This window comes from Papilio polytes, unplaced genomic scaffold, assembly GCF_000836215.1.
Source record: "Papilio polytes unplaced genomic scaffold, Ppol_1.0 DF821422.1, whole genome shotgun sequence".
Classification (NCBI taxonomy): domain Eukaryota; kingdom Metazoa; phylum Arthropoda; class Insecta; order Lepidoptera; family Papilionidae; genus Papilio; species Papilio polytes.
Genome location: NW_013527782.1, coordinates 20,992 through 31,700, shown reverse-complemented (window position 1 = coordinate 31,700; position 10,709 = coordinate 20,992). Strand labels below are relative to the sequence as shown.

At 35.0% G+C, this 10,709-nt stretch overlaps 2 protein-coding genes across 2 annotated transcripts in view; one reads left to right on the top strand and one right to left on the bottom strand.

Annotated features, from left to right (window-relative positions):
* Positions 1 to 2,477, bottom strand: part of LOC106108670 — a 7,272-nt gene extending 4,795 nt beyond the window's left edge. Inside the window, exons 1-5 of the mRNA XM_013289929.1 lie at positions 2,128 to 2,477; positions 1,759 to 2,050; positions 632 to 817; positions 295 to 413; positions 7 to 148 (exon numbers count right to left, since the gene is read on the bottom strand). Coding sequence (XP_013145383.1) covers positions 7 to 148; positions 295 to 413; positions 632 to 817; positions 1,759 to 2,041 — 730 coding nt within the window. The 5' untranslated portion in view covers positions 2,042 to 2,050; positions 2,128 to 2,477. The remainder of the gene's footprint in view (positions 1 to 6; positions 149 to 294; positions 414 to 631; positions 818 to 1,758; positions 2,051 to 2,127) is intronic.
* Positions 2,478 to 2,732: 255 nt separating this feature from the next.
* Positions 2,733 to 6,630, top strand: LOC106108681. The gene is made up of 2 exons (XM_013289942.1): positions 2,733 to 4,511; positions 5,542 to 6,630. Exons 1-2 carry the CDS (start codon positions 3,006 to 3,008, stop codon positions 5,668 to 5,670), a joined length of 1,635 nt encoding a protein of 544 aa, XP_013145396.1. The 5' UTR covers positions 2,733 to 3,005; the 3' UTR covers positions 5,671 to 6,630.
* Positions 6,631 to 10,709: the final 4,079 nt, after the last annotated feature.

The window sequence follows — 10,709 nt, the reverse complement described above, 5'->3', positions numbered from 1 at the left end:
GGTAGCTGAGGTGCAGCAGCGCCTGCGCGCGCGCCTCCACGTGCTGGTGCGCGCGCACGTGCAGGCACAGGTCCATGTCGGAGTTGTCCAGACCGAAGCCCGACATCGTGGACCCCACCACGTACAGCGAGTAGCGCGGGAACATCGACTGCACATACAAACATATTCACTAGTACATTGCAATTTAGGAACCTTCTAGAACTTCGTCCCTCTTTTTCATGTCCGTAATACTTCAGCAGTCAATTGTTATTGACTAAACAGTTTCTTTAGTATTTCATACTCCATATAACATACCCTGATGGCCATGCTGAGATAACGCCACAAGTTCATCTTCTTCCTGAAGGTCTCGTCCGTCTGCTGTGACTTCATGAACTTATCCCAAATCTCCTGCGACAGGGAGTCCCACTTCGACCCTGTATATATTTATACTTACTTTAAAAATATTGTTTGTTACAAAACATTTTTTACTGAAAAATACTATAACAACTCACAGTAAATCAATGAAAGAGACAGAACACTAAACTAGAGATTTAATATCTGTTTCTAAAATGTAATATTTTAATTCACTGGTTAATAGCATATTCATGCAATGACTGCTATTTGGCTGCACCACAAATAAAGTTCTACTTACCATTAAGCAAATCATCAGGTGTGAACTTAATCTGTGAGGGATATGCAACGGTGGCGAAGCGCTCTAGAGGTATTCTGCGCGGGCGGAAGTCGCGCTTTGGTCTGGCGCGCCACTCGCGCTGTTGTGCGCCCGCCGCCCCCGACGCGCTCCCCGCACACAGCGCGCCCGTGCGGGAACTGCCCTCGCCTACAATCCACAATATTTATAGTCAAATTCCACAGAAAAGAGAAATTATCACAAACTGTCACTACGCTAGCTACACACCCTAGAAAGTTCAAAATTGGTACAATTGCCCATCAGTTCTAGACAAACTTAAAAATTTTTCAGCTTTTTATTAATATTATGTTGAAAAGCATTCATTTCGTAATATGAAAAATATTTGCTACTCATGCAATTCGGCAATGTTCATGTAATAAACCTATCCAAACAATTTAAACTATATAAGTCAGACTGCTGATATATTAGACTAGCTATTGCTTGTGACTTTGCCCATATGAAATTAAAGATATTAAAAAGAAATATGGCCTGTGTTACTATGCTAACATAGCTTTTTAGTTGTGAAGGAATTCTAACCTTCACAACTAAAAACTTTACTACTGGTAGTATTGAGCTATTTTAATACATACAAAAATACAAATCTTTAATCTTAATAAATTTGTAAAGATAAAGACAAACATGTTTGTGTAATCAATTAAAACACTGAAAAATTTGCATGTGTATTTTTTTAAAATTTAATTGAATTTGACATGATGGTCAAATGTTTTTATCACATCAAGGCATAAATATAATCAAACAAATATTGGTACAAAGCACAAATTAGGCTTAATTCCATATTAAAATAAATTCTAAAACCATAGAAGTATTGTCACTAAATATAATTTGATAATTCAGTAAGCTTTAAACACAAACAATTTGTGGCCTTCAAAATTGTTGTTTTTTATGTGAATTTGCCTCCAAATAAATGGAAATAAGTTATTAAGAATGGGGATTGATTTAAAAAAAATCTGCTGTTTGTAAAATAGCTTTTGCACTAAAATTGTAAGAAGTTTAGCTCTATTTTTAATATTTTGTTTGAGGGTAGGAATCGTATTTTCAAAATTGGAATTATATTTGACATATATAAATACCTTTTTCACTAGATTTATTTGAACCAGATGCATTGCTTGATAAACTGGAGTCATCAGAGTCGTAGCTGAAGGCGGTGTTGTCCTTGCTGGGCTGGCGCTCCCGGCGCGCCTGCCACCGCCGCGGCGCCACCTGCCCGTGCTCGCCGTTGCCGCGACCAGCGCTGCTTAGCACTTGGAGCATTTCCAAGGGATATTGCCGGGATCTGTCCATCTGCCCAGGGACCATATACACTCCACCTCCGTAGCCGTTCCCATGATACATTATTGGGGAACCTTCGTTCATTACCACCGTCTGTAAGACATATTTGAATTACAACTGTACCCAAAAATACTAACCCCAGCACGAATGTAAAAACTACGTATACCAACCTGTATATCCAGCGCTAAATATTTTGACGTCGTTAGTACCTATTGCGTCATGCTAAACGTAATAAATATATTAGAGCGGCTCTGTATCAAATATTTGGTGAATATTTACCACTGAAATTACTTTTCAACAATGTTGGCAATATTCGGGCAAGGTGTCGGTCGAACGTTTATTAGACTCTCACTATACGAATACGAACAGGATAAGCGTTTTGTATTTCGACACCGGTAATAACAAATCTACCCACGAATTATGAATAAATCGTTGAATTATTAGAACTATTCCGCCATGACTTTAGGAAGCAGCGCTAGCGACATCTGACGGATTTCAGCGCAGTGCACACGTGATTAACTAATTTTCTTTAGTTCAAAATTTTGTGTTCCATTAAAGGCCAGTAATAATGCCATCGTTTAGAGCAATTGATAGTTAAATTAAAGATGAAATTATAGTCGAAACACTCATCTAATGCCATTTTAGTGACCAACTACACTGAGAAACGAGTAATTAATATTTTTTTCCTCGGGTTTAAATTAATTGTTTTATGGGGATCACATGACATTTTCTTTAATGTAGCAACACAAAAAGGTTGACATTAAATGTCAAATGAATTGTCAATTGTCATTGCAGATTCCAGGCAGAAAATAGTCAAATATATGTTCCTAAAAGTAGATTCATTTTGTATTAGATTGAAAATTGTTTTTAAGTTAATATGGAATCTATCGCAAATTTAGGAATTTAACTATACTAATTTAAAAATAAATTAAGTGATGACGTCGAAAGAAGACGATGTAACCTTAAAAGTGCAAAAAGTGTACAGAAACAAACTTTGTCTTATCATTGTTTGAGTATTTGGTATCTCCGTACTGGGGATATTATTGATATGTCACATTTTGGGGATTTCATGGACGGTGTGCCCGTTAAAATTTCAGAAAAATACAAGCGACCACCTAGGATAGAGCTGCCGTATAGTATAAATGAGTGTGCACAGCGAGCGCAAAATGTTGTCGACAGTATCAAATATTGTTCCACTTTCGAGGGTAACGTGCTTTCTAAACTTAAAGAGCTTCGAAACGCAAAGGAGACTAAAAAAAACGAAAGGAGACACCGGTTACAGTTACTGGAGGAAGCAAAGCAAAAAAAATTAGATGCAATCGCGGCTGCCGAGGCCGAGGAGAAACTAAAGCAGTTAAGTGTGTCAGAAGTATCCTATCCTAGTACTGATGAGATAAGTGCAATTTCTTCAGATGATAAAATAGACAAAAACTGTGAAACCTCCCCAATTGAAGAAACTGCCCTTGAGGTTGATAAAGCTGTATGTACAGAGCCATATGTGGTTACCACCCAGGAGTCCCAGCAGAATATTCTTCAGCCAGTGCAAGTGCAGACCAGCTACCAGCAGAATCTTTTAGATGATCCAGATCCATTACAGGAATTAAAAATGAGTTCAAAAATTGGTAAAATACCTCAATACAATCATAATATTGACACATTAACATTTAGAGATTTTGAAAATGACACATCAAGTCCATTTGATAATATTGAACTGAAGACTTTAAATGATATGGAGATGTTAGCACAAGTGTTGCAAAGAGATTCCACAACCAATTGCCCTGTTCAAGGAGTTTATGTACCGGATCAAAGCTACACAGGGTACACAAACTGTGCAACACAAGCGCAAATGGAAGGTGTAGCGTACTTACCCAATCCTTACATGGAACAGACAATACAAGGTCCAAATGCAACATATGTGTCCCCACAACACTATCCAATATCCAACGGGTATTATATAGCACCTGAAAATGCGTGTGAAACTATACCTATGGATAATATGAACATGTATATGCCAAATTATCAGTACTATGTCCCAGCACAGGCTGGTCCTGATCTATGTTACAGTAACCCCGCACCAACTACGAGTGAAGTCACGCAGGTTAATAATGGGTCTACATTTATACCGCATCCTTATTATTTTCACTACCCTCAGGGTCCAATGCAATACACAAGTGTAGCAAGTTATAACACAAATGAACCAATAGACCAACCAGTTGATGATCAGACAATGACAGCTAGTTCACAGAACACAATGAAGTCTCGTTCACGGAGTGTGCCTGATATAGTCAGAGAATTGAATGAGGAACTAGCCTCTGCGAAACTAAGAGCCAGCGAAAGGTCATGTAATGCTAGCCCTGCGCCAAATGTTTCAGCAAAACCATCTTCGATCAGTGAAAAGAAAGAACGGAGAAAAAAGAAAAGTGTTAGATTACCAAACCCTTATGAACAATTTCCAATAGCAAAGAAAAATGTTTGTGACAGGATACATGCTATGGGCTTCCCCTTGGACAGGGTTGCTAGGGTGTGTCTCTTGGTTGGCGAAAATGATAAAAGGGTAAATATTTATTCAGTTAATACGAAGATATGATAAACTTTGATGTAGTTCTTTTCAAATATCTTGGTGGCTAAAGGTCTTTGGTGTTCTGCACAGTATCCTCCACCCACATCCCACTTTACCCTGCTACACCTTGAATTGTATTTAGAATAGTGACCTGCATGAAGTTAAGAGCTGCCAAAATATCTCAAAACCGCTATATATTATTTTTATGATTCATCTTTAATATAAACCTTATGTCTATTTATACAAAATGTTGATTAAATAATTACAATTTCCTACTCGATCAGGATAAAACTGTACTTTTTCCGTTATTGTAAAATGTAATATATATTTTGTTCATAACTTACTACATTCGTAAGACATAATATGTACACCTGTAATCCAGTATACTACCATACTTAATATATGATGCCAGTTTGTGTCTGAGCACTGACCTCAAGACAGTGTTGATTGATCAACGCCATGTCGCGTCTGTAATTCAATTATAATCTATGACGACACATTACTTAGACTTATTTTAGTCCAATTATAATGGCACAAGACAGAGTCATGGCCATTATTATATTTAACAAAATAGATGGTTATGACTTATAAGACATTTTTAGTGTTCATCTTGTATAGGTCGGCTCGCCCGGTGTAATACCACGATCACACAGAAGACAGGCGTGAAGTGGAAGCAATTCCGCATTTCCTCTGATAAGTGTAGTGCCGGAGGCCCAATTTCAGTCCCTTTCCTGTCCCACATTTTTCTATTAAAGAATGGATTGGATAAGAAAGTGGATTTGACGGTGGAGGAGACGCATAGGAAGGAAAATATCCTCTTTATGTGCGTCTCCTTCTCCGTCGATTTACGGTAAGCAAGGCATTTGCAATTGCGGATGTCTAAGGACAGCGATAGCTTTGCCAATTTGGCAAATTTAGGTGGCCGCTTGCTCATTTTTTTATATAAAAAAAACCCTTATTCTATTTCAGTGTTAAAGTGGCTTAAGAAGGGTATGTGCTAAATTTACTTGTTTGTCAATTGCAGATAATAGAATGTCTTCTAGTTGTTGGCGAGTTATTGGACCTCGGATTCCCGGAAGCTGGTGTTTTTTCTGCGTGCTCGAAACACAACTTCGACAAAGAGAAGGCTTTAGACGAACTAGTTTCTACGTAAAGAAATTTCTGTTTGGACACATGGAAAGAATGGATAGCTGAGTCAGTTTTCTCTTTAATTAGGAAATTGATGTAAATGTGACTACAAGAAGAAATCTACCAATATGAGTAATGCCGAGTCTTGCGCTGTGAAAGTAGGGGTTAGTTGTTGATAATCAAATTTTCAATATATTTGTTTTTGCTATCGATATTTAGCAAATTTATGTTTTTATTTCAGCAATAAATATTTTATTGTAAAGTCAGTGTGAAAAAGGTCGATAAAAATAGATTTTGGATATAGATAAGTGTGTGTTACTGTCATCCTATTTGATTACCATAGAGTAAAGAGGTATGTCAGAAGGGAAATGCGTTTGCACAGATTTTACAGTTCATAAAGTTTTGTGATAGATTTGAGAAAATGAGACAGTAGATTTATCTTATTTAATTAAAATTATTAGTAATTTTAAGAACTTGAACTTGTATTTTAATTTAAATTGTATTTATCAGAATTTTATGCTTTTGGTTGTTTATTTTCTTAGACTATGTGAGAGTAATGTGTAAATTTTATGGCATTTAAATGTAATATATTTCTATCTCTAATATGTAAAATAATGGATTATTGTGTAATAGATGTCTGTATTTTTAAATATAAAGCATAGAGATAGCATTGAGCTTGTTAAATACTCTTTAAAACGAATAGTAATTTTAATTTTTTTTTTCAATTGTAAAATCTATCAGTCTATATGAATGATTCCTTATTTTTGTCAAACGAAATATGAAACCATGAACTGTTGAAATTTTCAACATTCCATACAGAAGTTGTATATTGTTACATCATCTTATTTGCCGATATCAGAACATAAAGTAAGGAGACAAATGCTCATACATTTTGATACTGTTTAGTATATTTTAACCTTAAATATTTCTTGTAGTGGCGCATATAACTATGATATAGCATGATGCAAGGACATCACAACTTGCCGAAAGATTATAAAATTGTAATTAAGAACCTATTGTATTTCATGGCTTGATCTTTGATGTGCCTTCTGTCAAAATCTCGATTCCCACTATTAATGTCTAAATAAGAATTGAATGTTGGTTAACGTTTTCGGATGTGTGATTACGTGATACTTTATATATGTTGTTGGAATTTCTCAGAATTTAAAGGTATACTTAAAATTTCCAACTGTACAGAATGGTAAATATTTTATATATTTTAAAATATTCTCGATGTTAGAACTACGCGGACATAGATTATATAAATAAATATAAGGAGCTGTGCAATTAGTTTTAATTATTTTAATTCGTCCATGGAATTATTTCTGCCAGTGTGATTCCTTAAAAATGTATAAAAAGTAGCGTTATGATGTTTTGATTTTTATTGGGTAACATTATTTAGCATTACAGCAACCATAGACAACGTTGTGTGACTCCTATAAGTAAAAATTTAATAAAATAGATATTTTTATCTGTGTCTGGGCTGATCTTATTATTTTAATAACATGTTGGTGATAATTACATTGTTGCTGTAAGGCTAAATTTTAAATAAATTTAATATCTATACAACGTATGGATTTATATTTTTTTCTACAGTTGCTTTCGTGCTTGTCAAATAAATGTTATAGACGATGATTGCTTGTTATTTTATTTATTTTTCTTTAGGAATATAAAAGAAATGACAGATTATAAAACGGCGAGCGTTAAAAACTATACGAAAAACTTTATTTTTCACAAACAAAGTCGCGTGATGTAGTAAGTTGTATGTATTGCAAATGCGTAACGTTTATGTTTACCAAATTATATAAGTAAGCAAAATTCGGTATTTCAACAAATATTTGCTCGACTGCACCACCTAGTGTTATTTACCGTTCAGCAAACTTACATCGGTTAACAAAATATTTAGTCATCACAATGTAATAGGCTAATTTATTACTAAGAGCTTATTAATGCAGTTAACTAAAATATTTAAACTAGGTCAGTCGATTTTCACGAGAAATCTATAAATTGATGACTGATTATTAAAATGCCGAAGTTTGTTATTCAAAATTGACATGACATATTTACCTCGAATCTGTGCTACCTAATAAAAGGGATAGATTTATATTTTTGTTTATAAGGATTAAACTTAAAAAATAATGGACCAATTTCTATTTTTTTTAATCCATTAGATAGTTAGACTAATGATGAGAAACATAGGCATTTACAACCAGAATCTTTTTCAACTCCTCGCAGACGGTCTTTAGTTAATTTTTTTTTTTATAATATAAGGTGGCAAACGAGCAAGAGGCCACCTAAATCCACCGAAATGGAAAGCGACCGCTGCCCATAAACATCCGCAATTGCAGATTCGTTGCCTACCCTTCATTGACGGAAGAGGAGAGGCACATAAAGAGGAAATTTTCCCTTTCTATACGTCTCCTCCACCTCAAATCCACTTTTCCTTCCCATCCTTTCCTCTCAAGAAAAGGGTGGAAAGGGAAAGGGATTAAATTAGGCCTCCGGCACCACACTCATCAGACGAAACGCGGAATTGCTTCCACTTCACGCCTATTTTCTGTGTGGTCGTGGTATTACACCGGGCGAGCCGGCCCATTCGTGCGAAGATGTTAAAGCGGGCTCTACCACTGTTAAGTTTTATAATCTTTTGGAAATGTCTTGTTTTATAACGAATACTGAATATTAACTGCATTGCAAATCTCACGCCTTTATCATTCTTTTTAAGTCAACATTTTTTATTTGAATAAAGTGATAGAGTCTGCATAAAAATAGAACATTACTTTTCTTAGGGCAAGTGTACAAGGGTTATGTAAAAAATCAATAGTAGTAGAAGTAGAAAGCTGTATCTTCACCCCAATTAGAAATAATGGGCTTAATTATACTAAAAAGGAATGTTATGACTAAATTTATCACAACTGTTAAATTCAAAATATTAAGCTACAATAAATTCAACAAATTATGAAGTAGTCACTTTCGACATCTTAAACACCAACATATACCCTAGTTAAAATAACCTAAATTCCAATTTGTAAAAGTCAAACATTACCTTATGCCAGTGTGAAGGTAGCTTAAGAACTTTCAATGGCCATGAAAAGCCATCTGTCTCCCAAATGACTACGTCAACACATGTGGGACAGTCGGGTTGCAAGCCAGCTTTGTTGCATCCTTACTGCGGAATGACGTCGTGTCGGCGTCATTTATGAACCTCTGTTTTTGTTCGTGTCAATGTTAAGTTTACGATGAGAAAAAAGTGCATTTAGGGCGACCATGTCCTGAATTGATCCTATTTTAATATTAATGTGTTTAGACGCTTTATCCTAGCACAACACGTCATTCATAACTTCCAATCAAAAATGCTTATAAAGTATGTAAAGTTTGGAATTTTCTAATGAAACAGCTGTTAACATATCTGTTACTATGCTTTTCGAAATGTTACAAATTAATTCAATTATCTTTTTTATTCCTTACACTTCTTGTCTATGGATGAACATGAATTTGGTATTAAACGCGGCAAAATGTATCATCAAAGTGAAAGAAAACATCGATAAATGTTTTTTTAAAGCCATATTTGAACATAATTGATAACAATAATGCAATTATGTATTCATGTCTTTTTCTATGTAAAATGTTAAGTACGAGATTATCTATCATTTTTCTAATTTAATTCTTCATGTTGAGTTTAATTATTATATGTTACAATGATAAGATAATATTAACAATGTTCTCAATAACGTTTTATGTCGCAATCACTTTGAGATATCCGGCAAAATATAAAATGACTTCGTATTTTTAAAAATTTAAAAATAACTACTTAACGTCGTTCAGCAAATTTTATGACGAAAACTATAAAACACTGAAATATGATATATATTTCTAGATTTTTAGAAGCTATATTGATAAATGTAATTTTAAAATACTATTATGCAACAAATATACTCCAACTCTCTCCGCTTCCGCCTCTAAAGAATCAAAAAGTGTAAAATAGATACAAAAACTACTTCGAATAAGATCTTATCATATGAATGCTCTCTTTGACTATCCTAGATGGCGACGCTTTTGTTTTCTTTGCATCCGTAGTATGGTTGAAATTGTCTATGGTCACCCTACTGGTTCATTACCGCGCTTCGGGTCACACAAGACCGAGATGAACGTTTTACATTCATTAACATTTCGGCGAACTAATAAAAAAGTATCAACTTACTCATTTGAGAACGCATGCCTTCGCTAGGATCATACAAGTTCGTTGGCATAGTTTAAATTTGTCTGTAAAACTTAATAAACTTCGGTTAAACTTTATAGGCTAATCACAATTTAGTTAAATACAAAAGTTAACCTTAGTGTAGAATATATTAAATCTAAGATTAAATTAACATGTTCAAATTATTTTTATACCAAATGCTTTTTCATGCCAATTTTGTCAAAATTACCCTTACTTGAAGCCTAGAACGTATTTTTGTAGAAACTAATCGTACCGAAACAAATGAGGGTTGAACCCTGCTCTAGAAATTCAACGAACGGTTAAGTTGCAGTTATATTTGGAGTATTGTTTGTGTGGCATTGAGAGTTTGTTTGGCGGTCTGTTTGGTAAACTTCGTCCACGATGCCGCGGGCTGCTGGGCGCGCGTGCTCAACCAATTCAGGTTCAGCTAATCGAGAGCTTTATTCTTTACTGTTTATTTTTAAAATCACTTAGTTTCTTCATCCATTGCACGAAGAAGTAAATTGAGTTCTGCGATTGAATTTTTTTTTGGAACAACAACACTTTTTATGTTTTTTGTATACTTAGACAAAGGGAGCGGTGGAAGTAAAAGGGTCCAAATAGTAATACGATAAATAAAGTTCGAAAAACCATTCTTTCTGCTTAGTAACACCTTCCTATCAGGTTAGTTAGTTCAATACTCCTACGTATACGTGGCTATACATACTACTAGAGTAATTCAAGATCTTTTTGCAGTTGGCGCATTTTGTCGTAAAATGTGGAAACAAATTATGGCTGCAGTCGCCGGCCGGCCGCCAGACAGCGGTCGGCTATTGTCTGTCTGTCGCTGGCCGCTGGCCGCCGCG

Bases quoted from the DNA above. Each gene is read 5' to 3' on its own strand.
- LOC106108681 (XM_013289942.1), top strand. From the start codon at position 3,006: ATGTCACATTTTGGGGATTTCATGGACGGTGTGCCCGTTAAAATTTCA. The intron at 4,512-5,541 runs GTAAATATTTAT...TGTCAATTGCAG, and splicing joins TTGGCGAAAATGATAAAAGG to ATAATAGAATGTCTTCTAGT.